Here is an 18060-nt window from a genome sequence, read left to right on the forward strand (position 1 = left end):
TGTGGCTTTTCTAGTGAATACCGCTACGGCCCAATGGATGACGGAGGCGTGAATAGCAGTGATGTTAACGGCTTTCCGACACCAATGCGCCTTGCTCGCTGCCTTTAATAGAAGTCAGCGGCGAGATGTCTAAAAGAAGCGTTCGCGAGCGAGATGGTGGGTGCGTGGGAGTCTGGAGAATCCAAGTGGGGTGAAACGCCTGTGCACGGACGCGCGAGAGACGCGCTACGACCGTTCCAGGCGGTCATGAAGGCAATATGTCTCTGCTCCCTACGCGCCGTCTTTTCGTTGCCAAACGGAATGCTTTCACCATCGAGAGGCTCTTTTGTATTGACAGCGTTGAATATCCTAAGATTACGCTGCCCTATGTAACCTTGTGGCATAGTGATCGCAAGTTGTGATCGGACCGCATAATCGCTAGTGCGGGCAGCAGAAAGCAAGAGAATCCTGTGCTGTTGCTCCATGTTCTAGAGCACCGTTTAGTCCATCTGTGCACCATTTCTCGTCAGCATCCGAAAATGGCCGCTGCAGACGCTACCACCCCGAAGGTCTTCCTGATCAGACACGGCCAGACCGAGTGGTCTCAGAATGGCAGATACACTGGCACCACAGACATTCCTCTGACGAGCCACGGTGAAGATCAAATCAAGGCTACAGCTCAACTCGTCTATGGCAAGGGCCGACTCATCGATCCGAGTAAAGTCATCAATGTCTTCCTTTCTCCGAGAAAGCGTGCAATTAAGACCTACGAGCTGCTGTCCGGCCAAACGGAGGGCTATGAGGTGACGGAGAATCTCGCTGAGTGGAATTATGGGTATGTGAGTCTTCTCGCGGGTTGCTTCGAGATTGATGCTAATGCGATTACATAAGAGACTATGAAGGACGTGTAACCAAAGAGATCAGGGCATTGCGCAAGGAACGCGGCCTCGACACTGAGAAGGAATGGGACATTTGGCGAGATGGTTGCGAAGGTGGCGAGTGAGTCATGATTCAGTCTGCCAACACATAGACAAGTTTGCTCACAAGCACTAGATCTCCCGGAGAGCTCGCTGCTCGTCTTGACGTCCTGATCGAGAAGATCCGGACCATTCAAGGGCCGCATATGCACGACAGTGAACCCAAGGACATTGTGCTTGTTGCACACGGCCACACTACGCGAGCCTTCGCAAAGCGCTGGTTGGGCTACGACCTTTCCTTCCCTCTCAGTTTGATGATGGAACCTGGTGGTGTAGGAATCCTCAGCTACCAGCACAACAACATTAAAGAGCCAGCCTTGTTGCTGGGAATTGGCTTTCCGCTCCAGGAATCGTAAGTAGACTAGAAAGCTCTCATACATGGATGGAGATGTCCAGAGCTGTCCTTGATAGACAAGAATAGAATGAGAAAGTTTGAGGAAGACTCCAACTTGCGCAGTGATGCAAATAAATCATTAGCTTTTACAGCTCGTCTCGTGAAGTCATGCAAACCACCCTTCAGCCGCTCGTGCTTTAACGCTCCATTTATGCTTTATTATTCGACGAAGATGGCAAAAAGATTCTGCTCAGTCCAGTGATGAATTTACTCAGTATGGTTCCGGGATGGCTTCGTAGTCGTCCTCAGGTGGCAGGAGGAAGGATGCTGAAACAACACCCACAGCGTCGAAGAGCATTACAATCCAGCTGACCGTGCAAAGAATCCAAGACTTGTCCAGCGCCCAGCCAACAAAGAAGCGGTTGTCGTGGTCATACAGGTAGGCCTGGGTATATTTGTCAGTGTCTGACCCTTGATTCCCCATCATGCTTCCTCTAATACGTACCACCAGTGTCATTGCGACAAGCTGCGCCGCCGCGACAACCATGATCATCGGCGACAAGATCTTCCACCCGATCTCTCGTGTTCCTCTACCTCCTACCAGAATTACAACATATGCGACCAGGATAGCGACTTCGAAGATCACGCCAAAGTTCATCAAGAAGCCCGTGCTCCTCCACATGCTGCAGAAAGACCGGTCGTCCCCATGGCAGTCTTGGTCTTGCGGAAAGGGTGTACACTGCCCCGTTATGCTCGAACATCTCTTATGCAGGCCATAAGAAACTCGTATGGGATCGTTGTCGGTAGGAGACGTGTAGCTGATCCAGTTGGGCAAGGCGATAGCCGCGATGGTGCAGGCAACCGCGCCCAGGTACACCCAGAGGGAGATGCCGTATACGATGCGCCTGGTCATGGTCGCGGTCTGATTTTTCGGAGCCCTCGCAAAAAGTACTTCTCAAGGGCGTGTTGCCGTGCTGTTGGTGCTAGTGACAGGCCAACCCGTGGCAGGCAGCTCCCATACCTTGGACGCGACACCCATGTCGTCAGTCTTGGCGCTTGACGACTCCCACGTGCAGCCGTCGCTGCCGCTTCCCCCACGCGATGATCGGAGATAAGTGACTCCTACGCTGCGAATGGAGACCGAACTCAATGTCATATTTGTAGAATGTTCTAGCGATTACACGTCCTTTGACATTTGTACATAACAAAACTTCTACTGCTCACAGTGAATCCTGATCCTTTTGCCGTACAAGGGAAAATCCAGAAAGTGAAAGATGGCCGCTTTATCAACATGCCCTCCAGTCAATCGGACGTCGGTGCAAGAAGCCCACAAACGTATTGAGAAATACATTCACCGAACACCAACCGTGACCTGCGAGACCTTGAATCGAATCGCATCGACGCCAGAGTCACAGCGGTGTCCAACAACCGGCCCGAATGTAGCTGCCGAGCCTGCTCCTCATACCAACGGCGTCCAGGGCGATGCTTCCAAATTCAAAGCCAACCCAAAAGTCAGGCTTTTCTTCAAGTGTGAGAACCAGCAGAAGATCGGTGCCTTCAAAGCGAGAGGTGCCTTCCACGCTCTGGGTCGATTGATCGAAGAAGAGGGCATTGAGAATGTCAGGCAGAAAGGTGTCACGACACATAGCAGTGGTGAGTGAACTCAGCCAGTAGGAGTAATTCGAGTAGGACCTGACTTGTGTCTTCCAGGAAATCATGCCCAAGCCTTAGCTCTAGCAGCGAAAACGCACAACGTCCCCGCCCACATCGTCATGCCCACCATCTCCACCCCGTCCAAAATCGCCGGGACCAAATCCCACGGCGCCAACGTCATCTTCTCCGGATCAACGAGCGACGAGCGCGAAGCCGTCGTAGCAGATGTTATCAAGAAGACCGGCGCAACCCTAGTGCCGCCCTACGACCACCCGGACATCATTCTCGGCCAAGGAACGCAAGCGCTGGAGCTCGAGCAGCAGGCCGCAGACCTAATCGCCGCAGACTCCACGCTGAGTATTCCGGGAAAGAAAGGCCTAGATGCCGTGATCGCTCCCATCGGCGGCGGCGGCATGCTCTCTGGTATCTGCGCGGCGCTGCACGGCACTGGCATCAAAGTCTTCGGCGCGGAGCCCAATTTCGAAGGAGCAAACGACGCAGAGATCGGCTTGCATCAGGGTAAGCGCGTGGAGAAGGTGAAAACGCTAACGATCGCGGACGGTCTGAGGACTCCCGTTGGCGAGATCCCCTGGTCGATCATCACGGACAAGTCGAAGTTGGCGGGCATCTACAGCGTCGACGAGGAGCAGATCAAAGCGGCGTTGAGGCTGGCTATGGAGCGGGCGAAGCTTTTCATCGAGCCTTCTGCTGCCGTGCCGCTTGCGGTGATGCTGTATAATGAAGACTTTAGGCGGCTGGTTGAGCGTGAGGCGGGGCCTGAGGGGTGGAACGTTGGTATCATTCTGTCAGGCGGCAATACGACGGTTGATGCGATTGCGAAGATGTTCGCAGCGCCTCCTAAGGTTGAGGAGCGAGCGAACGCAACGCGTGGCGCTCAGGGCGAGAAAGTAGCGGAAAACGTGGCGGGTTAAAAGCCAACAGAAATGTACAGAGATATAATGTCGAATACGTATACCTTCAAATGCCCGCCTGCCAACTCCGGTCCCAATGTGCTTTTCATGTACACAAAATTGAATGTCTTAGAATCCCCGAGCATATATGGCCATGGTCGATGCTGACGAATTGCCACACGCTCCGCTGACTCCACCTGATAAGGCGCCCCCAATGCAAGGGTAACAGTTGTTGTCTCCTGCATTACCGGTGACGGAGCTACCCCCTAAAATGCCAGAGACACTGGTGGTTGGTCAGCAATCCACGCAATGGTCGAACATTTGTGCCAATTTGAAAGGTCATAGGTTGCACCTACACGGTCACATATGCGATTTGATTGCCGCACCACTGGATCGCAAATTTAAGTCAGCGCCCAAACTGCTAGAGATGACATTGGGCTACCGCACGCATTCCACAGTAGTACTGCCGACGTTTAAAGTGCCGAAGTAGATCGTGCCTTGACCAAGGCAGGCTGCGCTGCACTTGCTGTTGGCCAATGTCGGATACGAAGTTTGATAAGCGGGTAACGCTCGACCGCTGGTGACGGATGGTGACCCGGTATGAACATAGCATCCCAAATAGCCATAAATATTCTGAGGAGAAGCCGAAGCTCCTGGAGGGCCGGAGGGGCGTAGGGAACTTGTCAGTAAGAGGGAGACAATGCCGACTCGAGCGTTACTTATCTGAAGGACCCTGAGCGGATATTAGCTAGGTTATTTATCATCTCATTCGGTCCTGAAGTCCTGATGCAATACCCAGAGACCTTATGGAGTGCCATTTCCGTAACCAGCGATCACATGTGGCAATACGTGATTGATGTAGAAAAATGAGCAGCTTACCGTCGCACCTTGAATCCCTTGCACTCCTTGAGTCCCTGTCGGGCCTGTCGGGCCAAATGGTCCAGACGGCCCTGCTACACCTTGAGGGCCCTGCGATCCCGGTAGACCTTGAGTGCCTGTCGGGCCCGGCGGGCCATTTGGTCCCGTTACTCCAGTGGCTCCAGTCTCTCCTTGGATACCCTGAGTTCCTTGCGGGCCTTGTAGACCTTGAGCTCCCTGAACTCCCTGAATACCTGTCGGCCCTGTAGGTCCTGGTGGTCCAGACGGTCCAGTCATTCCCGCTGCTCCAGTAGGCCCGATATTTCCTTGCGCGCCCTGCGCTCCTTGTAGACCTTGAGTGCCTGTAGGGCCGGGCGGTCCAGTTGGCCCCGTTGCTCCAGTCGCTCCGGTATCGCCTTGTATACCCTGAGCTCCTTGTGGACCTTGTGTTCCCTGAACTCCCTGCGTGCCTGTTGGCCCTATCGGCCCAGTCGCTCCAGTCTCGCCTCGAGGTCCAGTTGGCCCCGCTGGCCCAGTCTCTCCCTGCACTCCTTGAGGTCCCTGTGCACCTTGCAGTCCTTGAGAACCCGTAGGTCCAGGTACGCCTGTAGCCCCAGTCGGTCCTGTGGCGCCCGTCGCAGTGGGTCCAGTTTCTCCTTGTGGTCCCTGAGGTCCTTGTACACCCTGCAATCCTTGAGAGCCCGTAGGCCCTGCTGCTCCGGTGGCACCCGTAGGTCCAGTGTCCCCTTGAGGTCCTTGTATACCTTGCAATCCTTGCGGCCCAGTTGCTCCAGGTACGCCTGTGGCTCCAGTGGGTCCAGCCGGCCCTGTTTCGCCCGTGGCGCCGCTGGAACCTGTCTCGCCTCTAGGTCGTGGTGTCTGTTAGATTCGCCCTCGAAGCAACGAAAGATGAGCGTGACTTATCTGTTTCGCCGGTGGGGCCCTGGCTTGTGTTAGCGGTCTCTTGATTGAGGGAGTTTGTGCTTCAAGGTTACTTACGATTGGGCCTGAAGGGCTGCGATGTGTACAAGTTAGCAGATAGTTCGCTCGAAGGCCATTTATAAGACCACTAACCCGGATGGGCCGGTCGGACCGGTGCTGCCTGGGGTCCGTGGTGAGAGTCAGCTTGGTCTGTTCCGTTTTTTGCCTTTCTCTCGGCCGACTTATCTTGCGGTCCAGTGATCGTAGCGAACGAAATCGCCTGACAAGACGAGACGGAGAACAGCGACAGCGAGATGAAAAGACAACCCTCCGGCTGCGCGTCTTGCATGAAAACCGCAAACACCGTGCCGTTTTTCATTGCACAAAAGCTAGCCTGGCCGTTGTAAAATGCCTCGTTCTGCCATTGCAGCAGCGCGTTCGAGCCGATGGTGAATGTCGTCGTGATCGATCCGGGGACAGTGCTGGGCACGAACATGGCAGCTCCGACGCCTTCTGATGTTGAGTATGTGTACACGACGCCGTCTAGGGTGGCTGTGAGAACACCGTTTCTGGCTGTGTATATGGGTGATGTTGTGCAGTCGTTTGTGATCGTGCCGTTGCTGCTGACGAAGTAGCTGCCTGATTGGCGCTTTTGGTTTCTTTGATGTTCCATTGCGATGAGGACGAAGACTTCGTCTGAGTGCGTTGGACTTGGTGGGACCTCGCTTATAAACGACGCTTTTGTAGATACCATAGTGTTGCCTTGGTTTGGGAAAGTCGATGTCCATCGTAATGTGGTGATGCCATTGATGCTTGTTGGCGCGTTTGTGACTGTGATCGCGGCATCGGAGAATGGATAAAACGTCGTATTCAGTAACACGTCTGTATTCACGGATACCGGCTGCTCGTAGACCACTCTTCGAACAGGCGGTATTCCAGAGAAACAAGCTGACTGTGAGTGAACTGGAGCTGGCGAAATCAGTAATGCTCCCAAAAACGCCAGCAAGAAACGTTGTAGTCTTCGTGACCTCATGACGAGCTTTGGAGATAGCCGATCGTGAATCGGATCAGTAACATAAAATGCACAGAGAATGGAGACTTCAAGGTAATATCAGCGTGTTAGGCCGTGAGAGTGAAGACGCTCCTCTCACCAGATACCAGATACCGAGCAAAGAACATCCCGATCCAAATAGTCGGCGTTGCTACAGCAAGCCTGGGCGCCGGGCCCGAGTATCGGTCGGTCACAGGTGCAAAGTACAAATCGGGACGTAAGGAATGAAGTGCGTGTGGTTTTGCGGTGCGCGCTGCATTCCGGCACGAAGTCAAAGCCGAGCACACCAGAAGCCGGATTCTACTACACAACAGGTTGACCTGGTTGTCAGGTCGACGTGCAGATATAACATGACGATCATCGGTTCAGCTCGTTCACGTAGAGTATCGGCATGATGCTCCTCTGAAGTCGACTGCTTGCTCTTCGGACTGGTAGAGAAATGGTCCGCAGGCAGGGTGGTGACCGCAACAGAGCGCGGACTCGGGCCGAAGGGATTCGGTACGACGGGCATGGCTTGCTCTTGTATGCTACAGTCCAGTGGTGCGCTGTCTGACACTGGACGGTAGGCAACGGGTATATCTCCAGCATGATGTAACTAGATCATCATATTATTTCTTAGATCTCGGAGTCTTTAACGATCTTTGTGCTCGTATTGCAATATTTCGTAAATGAAACGGAGGATGAACCATTGAAAAGAGAATAAGTTGGTTTGTCAAACCTTTCCATGTGCCTCGAGGGAGAAGGTAACTCGTGGGGCGGATGTGTAAGATTGCAGAAGCTTGTAAAAACGGGACAGCGCGTAGATGGTACTTGTGATTAGTCTTTTCGGCTTCATCTGGCATGAGTGCACGCGAAGAGACCTCGTCAACCATGGGTAGACGCAGGCTGCACATCGCTGAATACGTGATGTTAATCAGTAAGGCGAATGCGTAAGCTGACGACTGAATCATTGCCATGGGCTTCAGATGCAAAAACAGGAGAAAGCGCGTCGCAGTCGTGACACGGCGCGCACGGCCCCTGGCCAATCCTCCGACCTCACCATTCGCAGCGGCCCTTCTTGAACGACATCCTAACACTTTCAACCGCCACCACACGACGACGTGAAAATGCCAGTGTGTTCAGCATGATTTACAGTCAGCCATCGACAACCTGAAGACATGCCAGTTCCCAGGGCACCACCCCAATGCCCCTCCTAAACCCCTTCATCCGCCTCCCCGGCCGCTGGTCCCGCCGCCGTGCCCGGAAATTCCGCATGGCCCTGCAACTCCTTGCCCTCGCCGTCCTCCTCCTGGTCCTTCTCCCAGCCTACATAATCTACAAACCCCCCGCATCCCTCATCTCCTACCTGCAGTCCCGCAATCCCTCTGTGCTCTTCCAGATCGCCACGCAGCGGAAACTCGTCGCGCTGACGATCGATGACGCGCCATCGCAGTACACGCGCGAGATTCTGGAGTTGCTGAGAGTGAACGACGCGCGGGCGACGTTTTTGGTGATCGGCGGCCAGGTGCCCGGCAACGAAGCGCTGCTAGCGGAGATCGTGCGCGCGGGGCACGAGTTGGGGAACCATGCTATGCATGACGAGCCGAGCGTGTCGCTGTCGTCCGAAGTACTCGCGCGGGAGATCAGGGACGTCGATGTGATGCTCGACAGGGCTTATGAGGAAGCCGGCGTCGAGCGGACGGGGCGGTATTTCCGGCCTGGGTCGGGGGTTTTCAGCGAGAGGATTCTGGAGGTTGCAGACGAGGCTGGGTATCAGACGATTCTGGGGAGCATTTATCCGCACGATCCGTTTATTGGACAGTGGAGGGTGAATGCGTGGCATGTGCTGAGTTCGCTGAGGAAGGGCGCGGTGATTATTTGCCATGATCGGAGGTCGTGGACGGTGCCGATGTTGAGGAAGGCGCTGCCGGAGATGAAGAGGAGGGGGTATGAGGTTGCGACTGTTTCGCGGTTGATTGGGTCTTTGAAGGATCCATGAGGTCGCTCTGCAACTACTACTATTTGGCAACCGAAGAAGACGCATCGGCAAATACTTGCGCGATGCTAGCTGCGAGGCACTTACATGTTACTCGACTGTTTGCAAAACAGTGGTGCTGGACTGTGTAGTCGAGCGATAGTGCTTGCAAGACAGACACTACGGCTCCACCGCGATGGCAGACTCGACAGTCGAAGGCCCTGAACAATCATCCAAAGGATCCGGGCGCTTACGTGGACACGAGGATGTCACTGGTAATGGAAAGCATATGCCCAGTCCAACTCAATTATTCAGTGAGAAACATGTAGTGATAGAACATCACATAGCCTTGAATTGAGAACACTAGGCAATCGATACCCGGAAGATGTTCAGAAGTTAAACTTCCATTGCAATCACGGGTGCAAAAAGACCATGCTCAAGAACGAGCAAAAGATAATGGAGAAACCCGGAGTCGAACCGGGAACCTTCTCCACTTAACAGATACAAGGCGTGCTTGTATGGTGCTAAGAAGATGTCATACCGCTAGACCATATCCCCGAAGTCGCATTGCTGCGAATTCATGTTGCAAATGCAGCTCGCGCAAATTATAATGCTTCAAAGTTTGGTTTCAAGAGTCACATCGCAACGCTTAGCATCATTACTAGTGATAACCTGGGAAGGCTCAGCTTGAATGAAAGGGTTCTTTCATTGCTCGACAGCAACATGTCTGGCGACATGGCTTTATATGCGATCGCATCCACACATGCCCCTATGCGGAAGGAACGGAAAGTGAAGTGGAAGCGCGGCGGTTAACAACAAGCGAGCAAAGGCATCCATCCATAACGAACAATCCATCCCCAATCAGGCCACCCATGCAGCCTCAGCCTCCTCTTCAGCCGTCACGCACAGGCTGCAGGCTTGCGGGCACACTAGTACTAGCGAGTACATAGCAGCTGCTTAGGCGCGAGTCCAAGCGCATCGTCGACCCCGCAGACGAGGCGGCCAGGCTCTGGCAGCTGATAAGGCCAGGGTAGAAGTCCCTCCGTGCCCTGCCGTCCCATCTCTTCCTTTCTCGTCCATCCCTAAACTCGAAGCAGTCGCTGCCATCGTTGTCAATCCAGCTAGCCGCTTGCCGAACAGCGAACGGAAACCCACTCTTCCTGTGCTTGTCTGCCCTGTCCGACAACCTTACCACGCTTACCTGACTTGCTGGGCTTACACCTGCCTCAGGTCCCTTCCGCTGCCCTCTGCCGCGCTCGCACATTCCTCGCCCGCCGCCCGTCTCGTCCTGCCTCGCTGCCCGAGGCACTCGTCCCGCGCCGGCTCTGAAACGCAGCGCCACCGTCGCACGCAACCGCCGCCGCGACTGTCGCCACCGACACCGCCGGCACCACCTCTTCCTCACCACCACCGCCGCCCGCCTCGCCGCCTCGCCGCCTCGCCGCACCTCGCGCGCGCCCGTCGCATCGCATTCTCCCGCGCCCGGCGAACCCACACCGCGCGCGCCGCCTCGCCTCGCCTCCGACGCGTCCGGCCGCGCCCCGCCCGCTCCCGCGCCGGCTGCGCCCGCCGCCCGGCCCACCCTGCCTCGCCAGTTCGCGCTTGGCACGCCCCGAGCTCCCGCTGAGCATTGTCGCTTTTCAGGTTCTCATCCGCCAGCTCCAAAGAGGCAACTCATCCCCACATCCCCGAAATCCCGCCTTACTGCATCAAGCCGCACCCACCAGCATCATGGCCGAGATCACCGCCAACGACCAGACCAACTCGCCCACCGCCCCCGACGACCTCGACAACGGCAACGGCAACGGCGCGCTCGAGAACAGAGGCGTCAAGCGCCCGCGCCCCAGCGCCGCCGACGACGATGACGACGACGACGACAAGCCCGGCCGCGAGCGCCGCAAGATCGAGATCAAGTTCATCCAGGACAAGTCGCGCCGTCACATCACCTTCTCCAAGCGCAAGGCCGGCATCATGAAGAAGGTGAGTCACCGCCTCGACTGCGCGCCGCCGTGCGACCGCGCGCGACGCCCACGGCCTCGTCGTCCCGGCTCGCGCGCATTACGCGTCGAGACACCTTCAACGCGTCGCAAACCACTTACTGACGACATCGCATAGGCATACGAGCTGTCCGTCCTCACCGGCACTCAGGTGCTCCTCCTCGTCGTCTCCGAGACCGGTCTCGTCTACACCTTCACCACCCCCAAGCTGCAGCCACTGGTCACCAAGCCCGAGGGCAAGAACCTCATCCAGGTACATACTTGCACATCACTCACCCACCACGCTTCACCTCCGCTGACCGCTTCCGCCAGGCCTGCCTGAACGCGCCTGAACCCGCCGACGCCAACGGCGTCGACGGCGAATCCGCCGTGGACTCGCCTGAAGAGCACAACGCCGCCCCGCCAATGGCTCAGCCAATGGCCCAAGGCATGCCGCGCAATCCTCCGCAGCAGACGCCCTCCTACATGACTGCCGATCAGCAGCAAGCGCTGCAGTACCAGGCCTACCTCCAGCAGCAGCAGCAGGCACAAGGCGCATATCCCATGCCGCCTCAGCAAGGTATGCACCAGCCGCGCTAGGAGCCGCCCTTAGCCAGGCTCTCCTAATGCACAAGCTGACGCATCATCGCAAGACATGAAACCGCAGTGAGCATCACGCGGTAGCAAGCAAACTATGAGACGACATAAAGGACATCTTTTCTTCGGAGAGACCGGTGGCCTTCTTCGGGTTCAACCTGCTCTTTCCCTGCGTTGCGCGGCGCTCAAGGCGCTATCTACGGACAAACCCACTCTGGACTTTACTGTGGCTACGATTGACTTATTCTGAATCTCTCTTCTCTTTCTTCCCTTCTCGCCCTATTCCCTTTTGCTTGTTCTGTCATTTTTTTTTCCGGCTGAGTCCTTCCCCGGCAAACTTCCCAAAGTAACTTTTCGACAACCCAAAAAAGCTCGATGTCTTGCCCTCACGGTTGCAAAACTTCGATATGAGATAATGCGGCAAGACGCGATGGAACGAGAGGTCGATGACGGACGAAATTGAGGAGGCTGGTCGTCTTTGTAGCTCGGATGTAATATATCTCTTCGAGAGCTTCGGATCGAAATGCATTCAGATCTCTGGAAATCGATCCCAGCATTGCCATCTCAATCTCGCATCCACCCGCAAAGCACACGATTACCCTCCCTCACTCTCACCCTCCGCCCAACCCTCCTCTCACTTCCCCATCCCTCACCCCACCGCCTCAACCACTCCCCCTCACGCTTCAACCTGCTCCGCCACCCTCCGAAGCAACGGCTCCCTCTCCCCACTCTTCTCCCCGGGCATGCCCTTCCACTCTCCACCCCCAACCTTCCCAACCCTCCACGTCCCCTCCTCCCTCGCTTTCTCAAAGAACTCCAGATTCTCCTCGAACCCGCGCCCGCCCGTCTCCGGCACGTAGACCTGCGTCACGACGCCCGCGACCAGGTTCGTGCCCGCGAAAATCGCAAACAGCCAGTACGACAGCGTGTTGAAGAGGATGGGCGTCAGCAGTGTCACGGCGAAGTTCGACAGGCCCCAGGTGATCACGCTGATGGCTGTGCCTTGGGCGCGCGCCGTCGTGGGGTAGATTTCGGTCGGGATCAGCCAGGGTGGCACGAGCCAGGTTATGCCGAAGGTTGCGGTGGCGAGGTAGAGGGTCTTTTTGTTTGGGGGAATTGGTTAGTTTTGGTTTCGGGGATTTGAGGAGTAGGTGAGGTGTGGGGGAGGAAGACGTACTGGGAGGGTTGTTAGCGTTTGTTTGGAAGATGATTGAAGGGGTTGAAGTGAGGGACTTACCGACTATACCAGGGATTGCAACGCCTTCGGAGGGAATACCGAGTTGCTCGGAGTTCCTCTCGAGACCGGCGAAGACGGCCAGCAGGGCGAAACCTAGCGTTAAGAGAGCAGAGCCCCAAACCATCAACGCGCGCCGACCAACCGCATCAATCAGCAACCATGCGAAAGTCATGAGAACGAAGTAGGAGATATAATTCCCCTGCGTCAGAAACTCCGACTTCCGCACCCCATACCCCAACAGCTCGAAAATCTGCGGCCCGTACACCGACACCGCTCCATACCCCGTCAGCGCCTGGTTGACCTGCCCGACGACCGTGAGCACCGTCGCGTGAAACTGCGCCCGCCCCGGCACCAGCATATCCACATACCCCACGCTCCCCCCGCCCTCGACCTCCTGCCTATGCGCCTCGACCAGCTCCTTACACGTCCCCTGTACCTCCTCCCCATCCTCCCCACCACCCAGCACAGCCGCCAGACTCCCCTTCGCCTCCCCCTCGCGCCCATGGTAAATCAGCCACCGAGGCGACTCCGGCAACTTCTCAATAAACAACAACAACCCCAGCGGATAAACCTGCATCGCCACAATCGGCACTCTCCAAGCCCACTCGTTCGATTTCCCGAGAGAGACAGTCGCCGCAAGGTTGATCGCAAACGCCATGTTCAGCCCGAAAACGTTGCTCTGGAACTCCTGCGCCAGCGCTTTGCCGCGCGCGCCGTCGCTGCTCAGCTCAGAGCTGTACACCGGCACCACGCTGTCGATGCCGCCCACGCCGAGGCCCATCACCACTCTCCCCGCGTACATGACCGCGCGCGCGCCGCGGGAGTATCCCAGGCCGGCGACGAACATGAGCAGGTTGCCGAGGGAGGCGGCGAGCAGGCTGGCGAGGAGGGCGGGTTTGCGGCCGCGGCGGTCGGCGAGGTGCGAGAAGGCGACGGCCCCGAGGGCGCAGCCGAGGTAGTAGACGGAGACGATTATGCCGATTTGGGGGGAGGTGGGGGGCAGGGACATGGTGTGCAGGTAGGAGGTGTTGGTGTTTATGAGGGACATCATGCCTTGGTCGTAGCTGGAGGGGGGTTAGCGGGTTGGGATTGGGGGGTTTGGCGATGGTTTTCTTGTGGGTGGAGGGCTGGCTTACCCATAGAGCGCTATGGCTGTGCTTGAGAAGAGCACGACCTGCGAGGAGTGTTAGCTGGGCTGGTGGGTGTTTGGGAGTGAGGATGTTTAGGGACAGACCTGCTGTTTCTTGTCGTTCATGAAGCTCTTGAGTCTATCCATCTTGACCGGTCTCCGTCCGACGGAGTCGGAGACGATGTAGTGTAGACCTGAAACGATGCCAGGGGCTTTTCCTCACAACGAGTTGTACAAAAGACCAAGAAAATTCCTCCCAGAATCAATTGAACGAGGGACCGTTGGTTGATGATCAACAAAACAAAAGAGCCCTCAAAAAGCCCCGAAAACGACAGGGACCACGATGGCACTTCAACGCAAATCAACAGGGAAGAAGCAATGACGTCCAGGGCACTAAATCGAAACTCAAACCAAAAGATCCACTGTAAGGTTGCACGTGGTACCTTGCAAAAAGGCGCCGATGGGCGTTCTGCCGCATCGCAAGCAGATGTCATGACGTTGGATTGCATAGGATCGACCGACGTCAGGTGGGGCTGGGCTGTTTGGCTGGCTGGCTGGACTCGACGGAGTGAGGATTTGCGGCACATGCTGCGAGATTCCAGGGCTTGCGGATCTCGGACGATAGAGCATCGATCTGAGGGCAGGAGGGCTGGATTTCTGTTACAGAGGTATTGGTTTTTCAACTTACGAATGGCATTCTAAAGGCCATCGTGAGTGAGAGTTTCGACGGCGATAATCACGTAGGTGGAATGTCATAGTCTAGATCACGAAACATTGAATTAATCCTTCCTCATGAATGCCATGGTCTAGACACATCCCGTTGCCCAACCGTCTAGTAGGTAGAAAGCTAAGAGTCCGCAAAATCATCGCAATGAAAACAGCTTACCAATCCATCAAAAAAGCAGTGAACGCCATGCAATTTTTCTATCCTTCTTTCGTCTGCGACAGTCTCGTCATCAATCAAAAGAAAAGAGAAAACGCCGTGCAAAAGATGCAATGCAGTCGTGTATGTCCATCACAAAAGTCAGAAGACAATTAGACAAGTAATGCTTATAAGGCATCACCCATCTAAGCGTCCTCAGCGTCGGAGTCAGGCGGGTGGGGAGTACCCTTGGGGCTGTTCAGCCATTCGATGTGCCTCAGCCTACGCCTGACCTCCGACTCCTTCTGCTCGGCACGGGTCTTCTTCTTCTTCTTCTTGGCCTTGAACTTCATGTCTCCACCGCCCTCGGCGTCACTCTGCGCGGGCGTACCGTTAGTGGAGGGCGCGGCGGAGCTGACGTTGGAGCTGGCGACGGCGGAAGAGGCGAGGGAAGAGCCTGGGCGGGAGTCCTCGAAGCGGTCCATGGAGACGGCCAAGTGGCCCTTCTGCGTCAGGCGGCCGGCCTCGACGTGCCACTGCTCGGGGCAGAGGGCGCCAACGAACTCTTCGTTGTGGGAGATCATGACGACACCACCCTTGTAGTCGCGGATGGCGACGGCGAGACCACCGAGGGACTCGCGGTCCAAGAAGTTGGTGGGCTCGTCGAGCACCAGCAAGTGAGGGTTGTTCCACATGGCACCGGCAAGGACGACCTTGACCTTCTGACCACCGGAGAGACCGGAGATCTCGTTGTGGTTGGCGATCTCGGGGTCGAGACCGACGTCCTCGAAGTGCTTGCTGATGACCTTCGGCTCGAGCTTGCGGAAACCAAGACCCTCTCTGCTGGCCTCGTGGTCGTCGTACTCCTGGATCAGCTTCTGGAAGCCGCGCTCCATGAGGGTCTCGCGAGAGATCATAGTGTTGTGCTTGGGCAACCAGCCAACCCACTTGACCTCGTACTGGAAGGTCTTCTTGTACTTCTGACGACCAATGAGGGTCTCGATCTTGCGCGGGCCCTTGCCGTCACCGATGTCGATGGTCACCTCCATCTGAGCCTTGTCCTCATCAGTCATGATGCGGGTCTGCTTCATGTGAACCTCACGGTCATCACCGTTGGCGTAACGCCACTGCAGGTACTGGTTGGGAGTCTTCTCCAAGTGCATCTCGACGTGCTCAAGAGCGTGCTGCTTGATGTAACCGATACGCAAGTTGGGGTGCTTCTCGACCTTACCCTGCTGCGGGATAACCTCACCAGTCAGGACCTTGATAAGCGTAGACTTACCAGCACCGTTAGGACCGATGATGGCAACTCTGCTGCTCAGGGTAAGTTGGGCGGACAGGTTGTGCAGGTTAGGCTTGGAAGCACCGGGGTAGGTGAAAGTGCAGTCGGACATGCGCAGAATGGCACGCGTGTTCGACTTGACACCAGTGAGGATACCAGGAGGCGGGAACTTGAACTGGAGCTGGTCGGCGCTGAGGGTGTAGTAGGTCTTGGCCTCAGGCTTCTGCTTGACGAAAGCAGCAAGGTTACCCTTGTAGTTGACGAGCTTCTTCTGCTCGTAGTGCAGAATATCCGTGCAGACCTCGTCGAGGAAACCGGAGTCGTGGGAGACGATGAGGGAGGTGATATCGGTGTGGGTCTTGAGGTACTCCTGCAGCCACTTGACGTTACCAACGTCAAGATGGTTGGTAGGTTCGTCAAGAAGGAAGACATCAGCGCGCATCAACATGGCGCGGGCCAAAGCCAGCTTCATCTTCCAACCACCGGAAAGAGAACCGACCTCCTCAGACTGGCGGCCTTCGGGGCCTGAAGAGAAGCCGACCTCTTCCAGAACGGCGACAATGCGCTCCTTGGGTTCGTTTTGAAGCTCAGGGTCCTTCACAGCGTACTCGAGAATGGTGAGGTCGGCATCCTCGCCCTGGTTGTGCTCGACGAAGCAAGTGCGGACCTGGTCCTGAGGAGGGAAACCGTCGAGCTTGCCGGTAGCAATAGAGCGCATGAGAGTACTCTTACCGCAACCGTTGCGACCGCAAAGACCGTAGCGGTGGCCCTTGAGCAGACGCAGGTTGGTGTGCGAGAGGAGGAGCATACCACCGTAGCCGAGGGAGAAGGTGGCGTTGACAATCTCGGTCTCACCCTCCTCGACCTGAGGAGGGGCGCCGAACTTGCGCTCGTCCTCGCTCACGTAGAACTTGTGCATGGACTCAGCCACCGGGGCAGCATTCTCCATGAGACCTTCCAGGTAAGGAGTGATGTTGTTGACGATGCGGTCCAAAGCGCGCTGGTTGACGTCCTCGGAGACGATCTGGGAGACGTAGGTCTTGGTAAGCGCCCAGAGGTCAGCGTCGCCAGGCAGGTTCAAGAGACCGCCGTTGGCTTGAACCTCCTTCTCAAGGAGAGCCAGAACGTCGGACTCGCTGACGCGCTCGACATCCTTGAGGGCGTTGGGGTCGGCACCTTCACCCATGGCCTTGTTCATGACGTCGAGAGCCCTCTGACCGATCTCGCGGACCTCGGGGAGCGACGCGCGGTCACACACAGCCTGGACACCAGGCTGGAGTTTGGGAAGGAAAGTACGGGCCTCGACGGGGTCGTGGACGAGCTTAGTCAAGTTCTCCACGACAACGGTGGTCTGACGGGTAACTTCCTGGGTAGTCGTGGGAGTGTTAAGCGAACGCTCCAGGATGGGAGTCAGCAGGGCGAGAACGGGCGAGGTGACGACGGTGACGAAGGTAGTCTGGCTGAGAGCGTGGATAGCCTTCTTCTGAGCCTCGGTGCTCGGGTCTTCGATAGCCTTGACGATGATCGGGATCTTGGGCGCAATGTCGTCGTTCTGGAGGAGAGTGGTCAAGAGGTTCATGGTCTTGATGCCCTGCTTAGACACCTCGGCCTTGAGATCGTGCATGCCAGCCTCAACGATGGGGATCAAAGCCTGAAGCTTCTTACCCATGGCCTCGCGCAGAACGTCCTTGTTCTTCTCGATCTCGAGGCTCTCCATGCCCATCTGTGCCTTGTCCGCCATCTTGCCGATCAGCGCCAGCGCAGCGGCAGCACCCTGCCACTTGCCGGTAGCCTTGCGGAGGTAGGTCATGAGTACGGGGAGGAGGCCGAAAACCTTGCCCTCGGAGTTGAGGTGGTTGAAGAGAGTGTCCAGCGCATACTGGGCACCCTCTTTGACAGCGCTCTGCTTGTCAGAAAGCGCATCCAGCGCGCAGGTGACAAGTCCTTGCTCTTGCAACATGAAGATGACCTCGCTGATGCGAGCCTTGGGAGGGAAGCGCTCGAAAATTGCGCCAAGCGCGAACATGGCGCCCTCTCTCTTAGCGCCACTCTTCTTGTCGGTGGCAGACTTCACAATCTCCTGGATGATACCGTAGCCGGCAAGGCCACGGAAGCTGACGCTGTTCAGCAGCACGTCGGTGAGAGTGTAAGAAGCGTCGAGGCTCTCCTGAGACGTCTTGGAGCCGTAGATCTTGGAGGTGATCGCGTTAACGTCCTCGGGCGCAGGCGCAGCATTCTTGCTGGTGACCATGACTTGAGGGGCCATGGGGGGCGACTCCTGGTGAGGCATGTCGCTCCTGTGTGTGTTTCCTTCCTCTTGTGTAGTCGTGATTCGCGTG

General features: G+C 56.5%; 9 protein-coding genes across 9 annotated transcripts; 4 read left to right on the forward strand and 5 right to left on the reverse strand.

Annotated features, from left to right (window-relative positions):
- Positions 1 to 288: 288 nt before the first annotated feature.
- Positions 289 to 1398, forward strand: WHR41_07125 (uncharacterized protein). Its single transcript, XM_069375730.1, has 3 exons — positions 289 to 814; positions 871 to 978; positions 1033 to 1398. Exons 1-3 carry the CDS (start codon positions 519 to 521, stop codon positions 1310 to 1312), a joined length of 684 nt encoding a protein of 227 aa, XP_069226890.1. The 5' UTR covers positions 289 to 518; the 3' UTR covers positions 1313 to 1398.
- WHR41_07126 (uncharacterized protein) lies at positions 1292 to 2273 on the reverse strand. Its single transcript, XM_069375731.1, has 2 exons — positions 1796 to 2273; positions 1292 to 1735 (listed from the first exon to the last, which is right to left on the reverse strand). The coding sequence occupies exons 1-2, from the start codon at positions 2201 to 2203 to the stop codon at positions 1562 to 1564; spliced, it is 582 nt and encodes a 193-aa protein (XP_069226891.1). The 5' UTR covers positions 2204 to 2273; the 3' UTR covers positions 1292 to 1561.
- A 125-nt stretch (positions 2274 to 2398) lies between these two features.
- Positions 2399 to 3940, forward strand: WHR41_07127 (uncharacterized protein). Its single transcript, XM_069375732.1, has 2 exons — positions 2399 to 2943; positions 3001 to 3940. Exons 1-2 carry the CDS (start codon positions 2565 to 2567, stop codon positions 3873 to 3875), a joined length of 1254 nt encoding a protein of 417 aa, XP_069226892.1. The 5' UTR covers positions 2399 to 2564; the 3' UTR covers positions 3876 to 3940.
- Positions 3941 to 3983: 43 nt separating this feature from the next.
- WHR41_07128 (uncharacterized protein) lies at positions 3984 to 4672 on the reverse strand (the record flags this gene model as incomplete). The annotated part of the gene is made up of 4 exons (XM_069375733.1): positions 3984 to 4137; positions 4211 to 4242; positions 4302 to 4587; positions 4650 to 4672. 4 exons carry the CDS (start codon positions 4670 to 4672, stop codon positions 3984 to 3986), a joined length of 495 nt encoding a protein of 164 aa, XP_069226881.1.
- A 207-nt stretch (positions 4673 to 4879) lies between these two features.
- On the reverse strand, positions 4880 to 6387 carry WHR41_07129 (uncharacterized protein; the record flags this gene model as incomplete). The annotated part of the gene is made up of 6 exons (XM_069375734.1): positions 4880 to 4958; positions 5016 to 5182; positions 5300 to 5577; positions 5633 to 5655; positions 5712 to 5727; positions 5787 to 6387. 6 exons carry the CDS (start codon positions 6385 to 6387, stop codon positions 4880 to 4882), a joined length of 1164 nt encoding a protein of 387 aa, XP_069226882.1.
- A 1480-nt stretch (positions 6388 to 7867) lies between these two features.
- Positions 7868 to 8662, forward strand: WHR41_07130 (uncharacterized protein; the record flags this gene model as incomplete). The annotated part of the gene is made up of 1 exon (XM_069375735.1): positions 7868 to 8662. The coding sequence occupies one exon, from the start codon at positions 7868 to 7870 to the stop codon at positions 8660 to 8662; it is 795 nt and encodes a 264-aa protein (XP_069226995.1).
- A 1549-nt stretch (positions 8663 to 10211) lies between these two features.
- On the forward strand, positions 10212 to 11834 carry WHR41_07131 (uncharacterized protein). Its single transcript, XM_069375736.1, has 4 exons — positions 10212 to 10618; positions 10754 to 10888; positions 10948 to 11194; positions 11268 to 11834. Exons 1-4 carry the CDS (start codon positions 10370 to 10372, stop codon positions 11282 to 11284), a joined length of 648 nt encoding a protein of 215 aa, XP_069226994.1. The 5' UTR covers positions 10212 to 10369; the 3' UTR covers positions 11285 to 11834.
- A 53-nt stretch (positions 11835 to 11887) lies between these two features.
- On the reverse strand, positions 11888 to 14019 carry WHR41_07132 (uncharacterized protein; the record flags this gene model as incomplete). Its single annotated transcript, XM_069375737.1, has 4 exons — positions 13683 to 14019; positions 13585 to 13622; positions 12453 to 13512; positions 11888 to 12310 (listed from the first exon to the last, which is right to left on the reverse strand). The coding sequence occupies exons 1-4, from the start codon at positions 13722 to 13724 to the stop codon at positions 11888 to 11890; spliced, it is 1563 nt and encodes a 520-aa protein (XP_069226993.1). The 5' UTR covers positions 13725 to 14019.
- A 626-nt stretch (positions 14020 to 14645) lies between these two features.
- On the reverse strand, positions 14646 to 18011 carry WHR41_07133 (uncharacterized protein; the record flags this gene model as incomplete). The annotated part of the gene is made up of 1 exon (XM_069375738.1): positions 14646 to 18011. The coding sequence occupies one exon, from the start codon at positions 18009 to 18011 to the stop codon at positions 14646 to 14648; it is 3366 nt and encodes a 1121-aa protein (XP_069226992.1).
- Between the last annotated feature and the right edge of the window lie 49 nt (positions 18012 to 18060).

Source organism: Cladosporium halotolerans, assembly GCF_011745625.1.
Source record: "Cladosporium halotolerans strain TM138-S3 chromosome Unknown Sca31, whole genome shotgun sequence".
NCBI classification, from domain to species: Eukaryota; Fungi; Ascomycota; class Dothideomycetes; order Cladosporiales; family Cladosporiaceae; genus Cladosporium; species Cladosporium halotolerans.

Coding starts and splice junctions, on each gene's coding strand:
- WHR41_07127 (XM_069375732.1), top strand. CDS start 2,565: ATGGCCGCTTTATCAACATGCCCTCCAGTCAATCGGACGTCGGTGCAA. Junction 2,944..3,000: donor TGTCACGACACATAGCAGTG/GTGAGTGAACTC, acceptor TGTGTCTTCCAG/GAAATCATGCCCAAGCCTTA.
- WHR41_07125 (XM_069375730.1), top strand. CDS start 519: ATGGCCGCTGCAGACGCTACCACCCCGAAGGTCTTCCTGATCAGACAC. Junction 815..870: donor CTCGCTGAGTGGAATTATGG/GTATGTGAGTCT, acceptor CGATTACATAAG/AGACTATGAAGGACGTGTAA. Junction 979..1,032: donor GATGGTTGCGAAGGTGGCGA/GTGAGTCATGAT, acceptor CACAAGCACTAG/ATCTCCCGGAGAGCTCGCTG.
- WHR41_07126 (XM_069375731.1), bottom strand. CDS start 2,203: ATGACCAGGCGCATCGTATACGGCATCTCCCTCTGGGTGTACCTGGGC. Junction 1,736..1,795: donor TTGTCGCAATGACACTGGTG/GTACGTATTAGA, acceptor AAATATACCCAG/GCCTACCTGTATGACCACGA.
- WHR41_07131 (XM_069375736.1), top strand. CDS start 10,370: ATGGCCGAGATCACCGCCAACGACCAGACCAACTCGCCCACCGCCCCC. Junction 10,619..10,753: donor AGGCCGGCATCATGAAGAAG/GTGAGTCACCGC, acceptor GACATCGCATAG/GCATACGAGCTGTCCGTCCT. Junction 10,889..10,947: donor AGGGCAAGAACCTCATCCAG/GTACATACTTGC, acceptor CGCTTCCGCCAG/GCCTGCCTGAACGCGCCTGA.